General features: G+C 52.1%; 1 protein-coding gene across 2 annotated transcripts in view; it reads left to right on the top strand.

The window, feature by feature from the left end:
• The window catches only part of Clip2 (CAP-Gly domain containing linker protein 2), a 64,797-nt gene that overhangs the window by 12,308 nt on the left and 39,887 nt on the right, over positions 1-12,602 (top strand). For both annotated transcript variants that reach the window (XM_021186667.2, XM_021186668.2), the window contains exon 2: positions 4,726-4,922. In XM_021186667.2, the coding sequence (XP_021042326.1) occupies positions 4,799-4,922 (124 nt within the window). In that variant the 5' untranslated portion in view covers positions 4,726-4,798. The remainder of the gene's footprint in view (positions 1-4,725; positions 4,923-12,602) is intronic.

Below are 12,602 nucleotides of genomic sequence, written 5' to 3' on the forward strand. Positions count from 1 at the left end.
GTTCTTTCTAAAAAACTATTACTCACTATCTTTGAGAGGGAGCATGTGCGTGCCGCATGCACGTGTGCAGGCCTGTTGGCTGGGGTTGGTCTCTCTTACCTTGTGAAGCCTGGGGATTGAACTCAAGTCCTCAGGCTTGGCAGCAAGCTCCTTTACTTTCTAAACCCTCTCACCACCCCTCTGACCCTTCCTTTTCTTCTCTCTTCCCTCCCTTTGTCCTTTCCCTTCCTTTCTTACTAATCCCCTCCCTCCATCTTTCACTTTCTCTTTCTTCTGTTCATGTTTTGTGTGTGTGTGTGTGTGTGTGTATGTGTATGCCTGCGTCTGTGTGCACACACGCATGTGCATGTATGTGTGTAGTCCCAATGCATATGTGTGCACCTATGTGCACATGGTTTTTCACTGACCTGAGGATCACCAAGTAGGCTACGTTGGATGGCCAGGGAGCTCCAGGGAATCCACCTGTCTCCACCTTCCAGGCACTGGGCTTAAATGCGTGGATCATTGTCCTGGTCACTATTGTATTGCTGTGAAGAAACACTCTGACTCCTATAAAGAAAACATTTAACTGGGGGACTCCCTACAGTTTCAGGGGTTTAGTCCATTATCATCATGGTGGGAGGCATGGCAGGACAGAGAGAGAGAGAGAGAGAGAGAGAGAGAGAGAGAGAGAGAGAGAGAGTCTGGTATAGGCTTTAGAAATCTCAAATCCCATTCTCCAGTATAACTTTAATTTTTTTAAACCTTATTTTTTTTAATTTATTTATTTATTATATTTAAGTACACTGTAGCTGTCTTCAGACACTCCAGAAGAGGGCGTCAGATCTTGTTATGAGATGGTTGTGAGCCACCATGTGGTTGCTGGGATTTGAACTCCAGACCTTTGGAAGAACAGTCGGGTGCTCTTACCCACTGAGCCATCTCACCAGCCCCCTTAAACCTTATTTTTAATGATGGTTCTTAAATGGTTTAACCTCTCTTTTAGCCCACTAGAGGGAGTGGAAAAGAAAGGATGCGGGGGAAGTGGACCTGTTTAGAAAGGTCCTTTGGAGCGACTTCCGACTGTGTTGTGTGGAAGTCACCAGTTCCGTTCACAGGTCAGCAGCGGCAGCTTGATCCATTCACAAATGCTTTACAGATATATCAGCAGTCCGGTTCCGTAGTCAGGTCAGCAAACAACGTGGATTAACAGCGGTAGCACTACCCAGCGGAGACAGCCAGGCCTCCGCTTCAGCACAAGTCAGCGGGAATTAGGATTAAGGAGGAATGCCAGGAGAAGTTCTCTGCTGTGCCTCTCCCAGCAAGGTGACGACCAGGGGAGACGTGAAGACCCACAAGCACTGCCCAGCGGCGAACTTGATAGGCAAGCTGATAAGCCCCGTTTACTGTCTGTCGGGCACTCCCTCTAAACAGCAATTATCTTCTACGGGCCTTGTCTCAGCCCGTGTGTGTCTTCTGTCTCAGCTGACATCACTCTGTCGGATCAGCCCAAGTCCGAGGGAGCAGCGAGAAACTGCAGCGCGCCACCAGAGGTTTTTTGGTGCGTTTCTTTGGCATCCCAATAAACGGAGCTCAATTATGCAGTGTAAGGCAGACCGATACATGTGTGTCATCAGCGAAGAATCTCTCATCCCACGTCTTTTCATGTGCTTGCTTTGGCAGAACATCTTTTCTTCTGTGTCTGCTTCAGCTAAACGTTCCTAACCGAGTCTGCCTTAACTTTCCACCCGTGTCCACTTCAGGAAAACACCCCTTCACGTGATTGCCCCAGCAAAACACTGACTTTCCAAAGAACCCTTAAGTTTCCACCTCACCCCAGTGACACACTTCCTCTATCGGGGCCACACCTCCTAATCCTTCTAATCCTTCTCAAATAGATCCACCCCCTGGGGACTAAGCATTCAGCTATATGAGTTATGGGGGCCATTCTTATTTAAACCGCCACAATCCTCATGCTTTAACCAGAAGCTCTGGGGACTGACTTCCCTCGAGCTTCTGTGGCAAGTACTACCCTGACCGAGCCCTTTCTTGGGCCCCTCTTTTCTCATTCGAAGAGAGGCCCTCCGTATGTAATGGAGGCTAGTCTAAAACTCCATCCTCCTGCCTCAGCCTCCTATGTGCTGTGAAGACAGATGTCACCCTAACACTCAAGCTGTTCCTGAACTTTTCTGACCTGTGACCGTTCTACTGGTAAGATGCCTGCTGCTTCTACAGCGGACTTGGGCATAGCCAGGTTACATCTGTGCAAGGTGTGTGGCACAGAGTAGGTTCAGTACTGTGCGTAGTAGTGCAGCATGGTGGGCAGGCAGGTTCCTTATACAGTAGGTTTCTTGGGTGTGAGGGTTTTTGCAGCAATCAGAGGGCTGATGGATGCCACAGAGTCACACACACCACATCACCTGAGAGTTTTTTTTTTTTTTTAGTGGGGAGAGACAAAGGCTGCCTCGGAGCGAGGGTGGAGGAGAAAAGAGCCGGCGGGGAAGGCGCTGGCCTTATACAGAGGCATAACGCATGCTCATAGGGAGAGTGTGCAACTTGTGGCAACAGTGGAGCTGTGCCGCGTTGGGCCGCTGGTGACGCTGCAGCTCCCAGCACCAAGTTGCTGAAGGCAGGCTGGGGCACACCTGCTTCTAGGATGTGGGTGGTCCCTGGTTTACTAACAGTAGAGAAACTGAGGGGACCCTTTTTGAGAAGATTGTTGTGGGGACCTGTGGCCTGGAAGGCCTTCATCCTCTCAGCATGGATGTAGGCATGGCCCCTCGCACAGGGCCTCCAGTCAGACACTGACCTGACCCGAGTGGGCTCTCAGAGGAGACAGAAAGGCCCGATTTGAGGTTGCCTGAGGCTCTGGGGAGGCAGAATGTAGACAGAATGGCAGCAGACTCTCCTACCGTAGATTTCCAGGGCCATGGGTCCCAAGAGGCTACTGGAACAATACTTGTTGGGCCAAGTGTCCTCTGGGTGAGGTGCCGTTGATGGAAGAAAACTTCAAGTAGCCCATTCTGCTGATGTAGGCATGTGATCTAGAGGCTGAGGCAGGAGGATGATAAGCTCCAGGTCAACCTGAGCAACTCTCTCAGGGTAAAAAATGAAAAGAGGGTGGGGGCTGTTGCTTAGCAGTAAAACGTTTCCCTAGAATCCCCCAGGAAGGGGCTGGGGACCTGGCTCAGTGGTAGAGCCCCTGCCTAGAATTCCCCAGGGAGGAGCTGGGGGCATGGCTCAGTGGTAGAGCCCCTTCCTAGAATCCCCCAGTGAGGGGATAGGGGCGTGGCTCAGTGGTAGAGCCCCTGCCTAGAATCTCCCAGGGAGGGGCTGGGGGCGTGGCTCAGTGGTAGAGCCCCTGCCTAGAATCCCCCAGGGAGGGGCTGGGGGCGTGGCTCAGTGGTAGAGCCCCTTCCTAGAATCCCATAGTGAGGGGCTAGGGGCGTGGCTCAGTGGTAGAGCCCCTGCCTAGAATCTCCCAGGGAGGGGCTGGGGGCGTGGCTCAGTGGTAGAGCCCCTGCCTAGAATCTCCCAGGGAGGGGCTGGGGCGTAGCTCAATGATAGAGCACTTGAGTAGCTTGCACAAGACCCTAGGTTAAACCTTACTTCACAAAAAACACGCCACAAACTAAAACATCCACTGGCTGCTGAACATATGACTGAGAGACACTCTGAGAGAACCAAGAGTTTCTGCCAAGAGAATTTTATCTGGATTTCTAGATTAGATCTTCCCCCCCCACCATGGTGTGTGTGTGTGTGTGTGTGTGTGCGTGTATTTCTTATCTCCCTTTCTCTTTTCCCCCACTCTCTCTTTCTTGGCTTTTTGAAACAGGGTTTTTCTGTGTATCCCAGATGACTTCAATCTTGCAACAATCCCCCTGCCTCAGGCTCCTGAATGCTGGGATTGCAGAGTGAACTGCCACCTTTTTTTTTTTTTTAGATCCTTCCTGGTGAGTGTAGCAGTCTCCTTCCATTAGGTGTGGGCCAAACAAGCAAGTGGGGTTAATGGAGACCAGCCTGAACTCTGACCTGCCTTCTATGATGGCCTGGCTCACCAGCTCTAGCTGTCCCTGATTCTTGAAGCATCTTGCAGACACACCCAAGCGGTCCCAAAGCAAAGACCTCAGCTCTGTCTGTAAACAGCGCTGCGTACTGGAGCTTGGCTAAGCACACTCATAACCACCACACTCAGGAGGCTGGGATAGGATTGGAAGGGCTGGGCTGGAGAGATGGCTCAGCGGTTAAGAGCACTGACTGCTCTTCCGAAGGTCCTGAGTTCAATTCCCAGCAACCACATTGGTGGCTCACAACCATCTGTAATGAGATCTGACGCCCTCTTCTGGTGTGACTGAAGGCAGCTATTATTTATTACATGTAATAAATAAGGGCCAGCCCAGGATATATAGTGAGGCTGTGTGTCAGAAAACAAACAAATACAGGGAGCAGAATGTCTGTGCAGCACAGTGAGCCCTGAGTTCCGTCCCTAGTCTCGAGTAGATCAGGCGTGCTGGCTTATATCTGTAAACCCCACCCTCAGGAGATGAAGGCAGGAGTTCAATGTCTTTCTCTGCTACAGCATGAGGCCAGCCTGGGCTACATGATACCCTATCTCAAACAGAAGAGAAAGGAAATACCAGCATCCTCTGATGGGGTTCTGTCCGTCTCTGGACTACTGGGACCGGCCAGGTTCCCAGGCCCTAATGACAACATTGTGACTCCATCCCTCTTGTGTTCTGCCCGCAGGTGACCAAGGATGGCAGAGAGGATGTGACCGTCGTCGTCGTCTGCCTGGGTCTGCCCTTCTAGTGGCACCGCCATGCAGAAACCAAGTGGCCTGAAGCCCCCTGGCCGAGGGGGGAAGCACTCCAGTCCCGTGGGCAGGCCGTCCATCGGGTCGGCTTCATCTTCCGTGGTGGCCTCGGCCAGCGGCTCCAAAGAAGGTACTCGAGGCCAAGAGAGGGTTGGGGGGAAGCAAACCTGTACCCCACGCAGATAGGACACCAGCTTCAGAGCACAATAAAGGTCCCACCAGAGTCCAGCGTGATGAACCAGTGCATTTATTGGGGTTACTTACAGAGGAGTTTGGATAGCTCAGAAACTTATTACATAGCCCAGGCTAGCCTTAGACATTCAGGGATTCTCTTGCCTCTGCCCCTAAGGTGCTAAGGGTACCAATGTGCACCACCATGCCCAGTTGATATGATGCTGGACATGGGACCCAGGGTTTTATGCACGACAGTTAAATGCTCTACCAGCTGAGCCAAATCCTCAACTTCAACGGGGCCATTTTAAACCACAAAGGGGTCTCTTCATTTCTGTGCTATCACTGTGATAAAAAATACCCTGTCAGAAGCAACTTGAGGGAGAAGGGTTAGGCTTTGGCTCACAGTTCAAGAACTCCATCATGGTGGGGAAAGTCTAGGTAACGGATTTTTTTTTTTGGTTTTTCGAGACAGGGTTTCTCTGTGTAGCCCTGGCTGTCCTGGAACTCACTCTGTAGACCAGGCTGGCCTCAAACTCAGAAATCCACCTGCCTCTGCCTCCCAAGTGCTGGGATTAAAGGCGTGTGTGCCACCACTGCCCTTAGTTAACAGGAATTTGAAACCATTGGTCACATCTCCCAGAGAAACAGAGAGGTGCGTGCATGTTCCTGTGCCGCTGTCTCTATTTCATACCGTCCAGGTTTCCCTCCTCGGGGAATGCCCTACCCACCATTAAAATGAGTCTTTGAATATCCCATAAACGAATTATGATCATTCCACAGGCATGCCCAGAGGCCCGTCTCCCGGGAGGTTCCAGATTCTGTCAAATTGACGGTTAACACTGAGTATCCTAGAGACTGTGCTAGAATTAGAGATAGTTTGGTTAGTTTTTGAGACAAGGTCTTACAGCTCAGGCTGGCCTCAGACGCATAGTCTTTTCTGCCTCAGACGCATAGTCTTTTCTGCCGCATCCTGCAGGGCTGGGGTTATAGGCGAGAGCCACCACGCCCATCTGGAGATTCACCTTTCTGTAGTCTTTGCTGTGGAAATCTTGATGGTTTCTCCCTTTTCTCTTTGATGAGTAACTCAGAGAGACGCAGCTCCACACGGTCCTTGCTTAGTTAGGTCACACTCCACCAAGAAGTATTAAGACTCCATCCATTGCAGTCAGTTGTCCCAGAGATTTGGAAACACCAGGTGGAGATTAGACTGCACAAGCTGGGTTTGAGGTGTGGGAGGGTGGGGTGGGAGATGGTTAAGGTGGTGATGGGGGGGGGGTAGGCATTGCAGAAAGCATGAGCCAAGGAAGATAAACAGCTGAGGTAGCTGCAGTGTGAGGTGAGCCAGCAGCCGACTCTCAGCAGGCTTGCTGGTCCAGGAGCTGCAGTGTGAGGTGGGCTGACAGCAGGCTGGCTGGTCCAGGGCGGCCCAGTTTCCTCTGTAAGATGCCAGAGCCCTTCATATTCATGGCAGGCATTCCAGTAGAAGCTAGCTGATAGGCAGGCAGGCAGGCAGGCAGGCAGACCGAAACACTGACTGATTTTGCAGAGGAAGTCATTTTGCAGGGGGTAGGAATGGTGATATAAGAGGTCCCAGGGCAGGATTTAAATTGACTTGTGCGGGACAAAAACAACTGCTCAGTCTCGGGGCTGGGGGGATTTCTTGGTTGGTAAAGCACTTCCCGTGCAGGCGAGGACCTGAGTTTGGATCCCCAGCGTCCCTGTAAAACACAGGGCGTGGCAGTGCAATGAGAGGAACCCCATGTTTGCTGGCCAGCCGGCCTAGCTGGATTGGTCAGCGAGACATTCAATATGGTGGGAGAGTCTCATGAGGGATTGTCTGTGTTGGGCTGGCCTGTGAACCTGTCTGCTTGACTTGTCTCGATTGTTAACGGGACTGGGAGGACTCAGCCTGAAAGTGGACGGCACTGCTCTCTGGTTGGAGGCCGTGAACTATGTGAAAGTAGAGAAAGCCAGGGGGTCACTGAGCAGGCCAGCAGGTCTCTGAGAAGCCAGCGGGTTGCTGAGCAGGCCAGCGATCCTTTCTCTCTGCTCTTGCCTGTGCGCGTGATGTGCGCAGCTGTCTCAGTGTCTGCTGTGACTTCTCTACCGTGACAGACTGTGGCCCGGAATGGGGAGCTAAAAATAAACCCTTCCTCCCTTAAGTTGCATTCGTCAGGGTGTCTTGTCACAGGAATGGACATGAAACGGGCGACGCTCGGTATTGACCTCTGGCCTCTTCTGCATGCATGCACATACATGAATGTGTTCACATACAAAGACACAGTTGTGTGGAAAGGAGTGGGAGCTGATAGGTGTCGGGGTATCAGAAGTAGGGGGTGAAGGGCAGGGATTCGGTGTCTTCCCAACATAGGAAGAGCTGTATAGGGTATGGCCTATGGGGACCCCAAGGTATATTATCTCCACTGTGAGCATGGATCATGGGGCCGAGGGGAGGACTAGGCCAAAGAGGAGCTGTACAGTCATCCTGGTGAAGGGTGCATGCTCACTGCCTGTCATAGGGCGGCCAGGGGGCCACTGTCCTGAGTCAGGTCACTTCCTCCTTGAGGGCGCTGAGTAATAAGGGGATTGGGAAACTGCATTGTTAGGCTAATGAGCTCAATCCCTGGACCCACGTGGTACAGAGAGAAATGGCTCCCACACGTCATTCTAAGTCTTCCAAGAACTAGGATGTACACTCCAACAGACACCCCCCCATCCCCCCCACCCCCCCACCCCGTCTCCCAGTTGTGTGATGCACACAACCAACATCAACATACTACACACAGCTACAAGGACAGAATTCCAGGAGTTGGAAAGAGCACTTCTTCTTGCTGCTCTTTTTTTTTCCTTTTTAAATATATTTATTTATTTTATGTATGTAAGTACACTGACGCTGTCTTCAGACACCCCAGAAGAGGGCATCGGATCTCATTATGGATGGTTGTGAGCCACCGTGTGGTTGCTGGGATTTGAACTCAGTTCCTTCGGAAGAGCAATCAGTGCTTTTAACCACTGAGCCGTCTCTCCAGCCCTTCTTGCTGCTCTTGCAGAGGACCTAGGCATGGCTCCCAGCACTTACATGGTAGATCACAACCATCTGTAACTCCAGTTCTACAGGATCCAATGCCCTCTTCTGGTCGGGCACTGTACGTATGTGGTGCACACACTTACATGCAATAAAACCCCCATACACATAAAATAAATAAATATTTTTTAAAAAGGATTTTAAGTACAAAGAGATGAGATCTGGCTCCCGGTTGGCTGAACTTCCTCCAGCAGGGGTGGCTCTGTAGCTAGGGAAGTGTACCAGCCAGCCTGGCCCTGGGCCAGGATATGACCTTCAAGGAGAAAGGCCTGTTGTCTCTTCTGGGTTCTTTCTTCATTGGCCCTCGTCAAGTGAGGACCCGGTTTCTTTTATTCCAAGTGTCTGGGATTTAATCCAGGGCTTCACACATGCCAGACCAGTGTTCCGACACTGAGCCACAACTCCAGCCCCTCACGGGTATGTGCGCGTGTGTGCGTGTGTGCGTGCGTGTGTGTGTGTGTGTGTGTGTGTGTGTGTGTGTGCGCACGCGCGTGCGTGCGTGCGTGCGTGCGTGTGTGTGTGTGTGTGTGTGTGTGTAGGTGTGTATTTCTAGGCAGGCGCTGTACTACTGAGCCACACCCGAGGCTCTCACTAGGAGATTTTAGGCAAATGCTCTACCATCCTATGGGGTGTTGGTGCCAAGAGACTTGGAAATTCTACCATCCTATGGGGTGTTGGTGCCAAGAGACTTGGAAATCAGGTTAAATAGGAGTTCTAGGGATAACCGTCCCCATTCCTGCTTGGCCATTCACGTTCTCACTTACCCGTGGGACTGGCCATCGCACTCCAAAGCGGAATGATGGCACTAAGTCACCCCAACACTTAGGCTGAAGCGGGAGGCTTAGCCTGGACTAAATATGGGAGTCTCTGCCTCAGAAATAAACAGACATGGTCTGGAAACGAGGCTTGGTTGGTAGGGTATTTACCCAGCGTGCACAAAGCTCCGGGTTCCATTCCCAGCACTGCACAAACCGGGTGTGATTCGTATCTGTCATCTGGGCTGCTGGGAAGTAGGGAAAGGGTTAAAGGTTAAAGGTTATCCTTGAGGCTAGTGCCTGGGACATAAGAGCGCCCCCCCCCCCCCCCCCCGTCCCATAACAAATGTGTCAGTCAGTCGATAAAACAAAGCACCGAGGAGTCTGGGACTCTGTGGGGACACCCAGGACGATGTGAGAGATCCATCTGCGAACTGGCGCCTGCCTTGGGAAGCTAGGCTGTGGCTTCCTCCCAAGGCATGATGTCAGCTTTGGGCAGAGAGGGTCTGGCACGGGAAGCAGCCTGGATGGATGCCACGTGGGGCAGGGAAGGCCTGTATTATTGGTACCCAGAAGCATGACACAGGATGCAGCGGGGTCCCCGGGGGAGGCTTCAGGGGCAGGCGTCTCCCTGGAATGCAAGTGGAGGGGGGAGTGTGGTCAGGGGTGGAGCACCCCCGGAGGATGCTCTGGGAGGACCCAGGTCAGTGTTAGCATCTAACCTGGACTGCAGACAGGAGAAGAGGGTTCACGACTCCAGGTACCTACTGGGTGTGGACTCCACTCTGTTCTGCACAGGGAAGGGAGGTTCTGCACAGCAGCCGTGCTCTGGAGTCTCCTGTAGTCGTGTGTGTGTGTGTGTGTGTGTGTGTGTGTGTATGTGTTTGTGTGTGTGTATGTGTGTGTGGTGTGTGTGTGTTTGGGTGTGTGTGGTGTGTGTGTGTTTGTGTTTGTGTGTGTGTTTGTGTGTGTGTATGTGTGTGTTTGTGTGTGGGGGGGGTGTGTGTGTGGTGTGTGTGTGTGTGTGTGTGTCTATGTTTGTGTACTGGGTATGCACAGCGCAATGCGGAGGTCAGAGGTCAGAGGACTGCAGGTGTTCGGGAAGCTTCTGTCTTGTCTTTTGGAGCTAGGATCTTACCGTGTGTGTGGTCCTAGCTGGCCTAGAGCTCACTGGATACTGGATCTCTTTCTATCTACCTGTTTACACCAGCCTTAGCTGGCCGGTGACCTTTCAGGCAGTTCTCCTGTCTCCGTCATCCATGTTGGACATCCATGTCCAAGCTCTGAGGGTCCGTGACCATGTCTAGCTTTACATGGGTCATGGGATTCAAACTCAGGTCCTCATGCATGTGTGGCAAATACTTTACCACTGAGCCATCTTCCTAACCTCTGGAGTCTCCTTTTAATTTCATGCTTAAGAGGACCCTTCTGACCATTGGAAGGTATGCGGGGCAGCTGGGATCAGGGGTTATCAAGCAGGGAGTATGGGCATAGGCAACCATTGTACTTCTGTTGTTGAGCTGGCATCCGAATAAGCCAGGGTGATAGTTTGTTCTATATCTGAGCCACGCCCCAGCCCTTCGCTGGGAAATTCTAGGAAGCACTCTGCCAGTGAGCTACATCTGAGCCCCTGAGATGTATGTTTAGTTTCTTAAATATATTTTTATATTATTTATTTCATTTGGGGGGTGGGGAGGGCCGGATGTGCCGCAGCAGGTGTGTGGAGGTCAGATGACGGTGTGTAAAAATGAGTTCTCTCCCTTTGCCATGCTCGACCCAGAGATTGAGCTCAGGTTGTCAAGCTTGGCGACAAGTGCCACTTAAAAAAAAAAAAAAAAAAGATTTATTTATTTTATGTATATAAGTACACTGTAGCTGTCTTCAGACACACCAGAAGAGTGCATCAGATCCCATTATAGATGATTGTGAGCCACCATGTGGTTGCTGGGAATTGAACTCAGGACCTCTGGAAGAGCAGTCAGTGCTGTTAACTACTGCGCCATCTCTCCAGCCCCTGACAAATGCCTCTTGAGTAATCCTTGAGCCATCTTGCTGACCCTCTTCGCTTGCTTTTGAGATAGATTGCCTGTGTGATCTGGGCTGGCCTAGACCCTATGGCAATCCTCCTGCTTCACCCTCCTTGGGACTGAGGTCTAGACTTGCTCCTCCGCTCCCTGCCCATCACTTTGGTGCCTAGTCTGAGATGTCATTGAGGCATTGGGGGGGACCAGGCCTCCTGTTGTCCTTTTTAGTGTCATTCCGCCAAGGTCAAGAGGATTCTTTTAAGGCCGGCTCTTCCACTCCCTCCCCTAACCACATCCTAAACTTGTTAATGGCGTCAGGATGGGGAAGCCAAGATAAGCTTTTCTGGGGCTATGTGGCAGGGGGCAGGGCTGCCTCCGAACACTCCTGACGTTCTGTCCACTATTGATTTGGGAGGCGGGGACCGACCAAGGCCAGCGCCTGCCTGCCTGCCTGCCTGCTTGCCTGCCGGGCTCTATGGCCGGTTCCTGAAGCTGCTCCATGGGAAGCTGGCTCTGCTCATTTCAGGGTAAGAACCTGTCAGACCCTCCCCAACTCTTCTTGGATCCTCCAGCTCTCTGCGGGCTCCAAGTGGGGTGAACAGAAGGGGATGATGAATAGCGTTCCACTCCGGAAGGATACTGAGCCCCTTCTGGATGGAGAATGCCTTCAGGGAAGCAGGGTACAGAGGCAGCCTTGCTGGCACGGTGCCACAGGGTGAGGGTGTTCAAACTACAGAGGACTCTTCCTGTGTATGGGACGGGCTCAGCCTTCCGTGGGCGCTGTCAGGCTGGGAGCTGTCCGAAGGCTGATTGAATCGGGGATGTCATTCCGAGGAGGTCCGTTGTTCCTTCTTTCCTGGCCTGTGCCGTTGAGAGCCCAGACCCTGGGGAGAGGAAAAGGCTTGGAACAGAAAGCTATTCAGGGCATCAGAGCGTGTATGTATGTTTCTTGCTGGGAGGGCAGTGTATGTGTGTGTGTGGGGGGATGGGTCTCCCTAAGGAGAGAAGGTCTGTTTAAAGGAGAGTTGGTGTACAGTCAGTTCCTGGAGGTTAGAAGCCCAGCAGGTAGGTTGTATAAACTGAGAAGACACAGCACCACGGCATTGGAGGAGGGGGGGGGATGTCAAGCGAGGGGCTTGTGGGGGCTGCTGGGTTGAGGGGTTGTTAAGAGTTGGCACAGGTGGCCGTGCAGGCCTCCTTAGGTGCCACCAAGAACTATAGGATCTGTGGCAGGGTGACCCACGTCACATAGTTCAGTATCTCTCACTGGCCGAGACTGCAAATTCAATGACGCATCTTAGACTCACCTTCTTAACTCCTTTCGTGTGTTCGTGGTGCCTATTAACATATTCATGGCTCTGGGAAAGCCCGAAGGGAAAGAACCCTTAACTTTGTGTGAGGAGTTTCTTGTTTGAACCAGGAAGCTAATCTTACTATGCCACTTAGTAGCATCTCCTAGAAGGCCGAGGACCTAGCACAGGGTGTCTTTCATCCCTCCAAGGCCATTCGCCCCAGAGTTGATAGTTACTCTGTAGGTCCTGGTAAGCCCCACGTACATGTGTACATTGGGGTGCATCTGTCTGTGTGGGTGTGCCTGTGTTGGCCTGGGGTGGTCTGGAGATCCTTCTTCGGTTCTTCTTCCACCATAGTCATTAAGGCAGGGTCTCTCAGTCAAACCCCAAGAGCATCGATGTGGGTCACCTCCCACCCATCCTCCTCCAGGGTTCCTCTGTCTCCATCTTCTGAGGCCAGCATGGCACGTGCCCCCCTTT

This window comes from Mus pahari, chromosome 23, assembly GCF_900095145.1.
Source record: "Mus pahari chromosome 23, PAHARI_EIJ_v1.1, whole genome shotgun sequence".
Classification (NCBI taxonomy): Eukaryota; Metazoa; Chordata; class Mammalia; order Rodentia; family Muridae; genus Mus; species Mus pahari.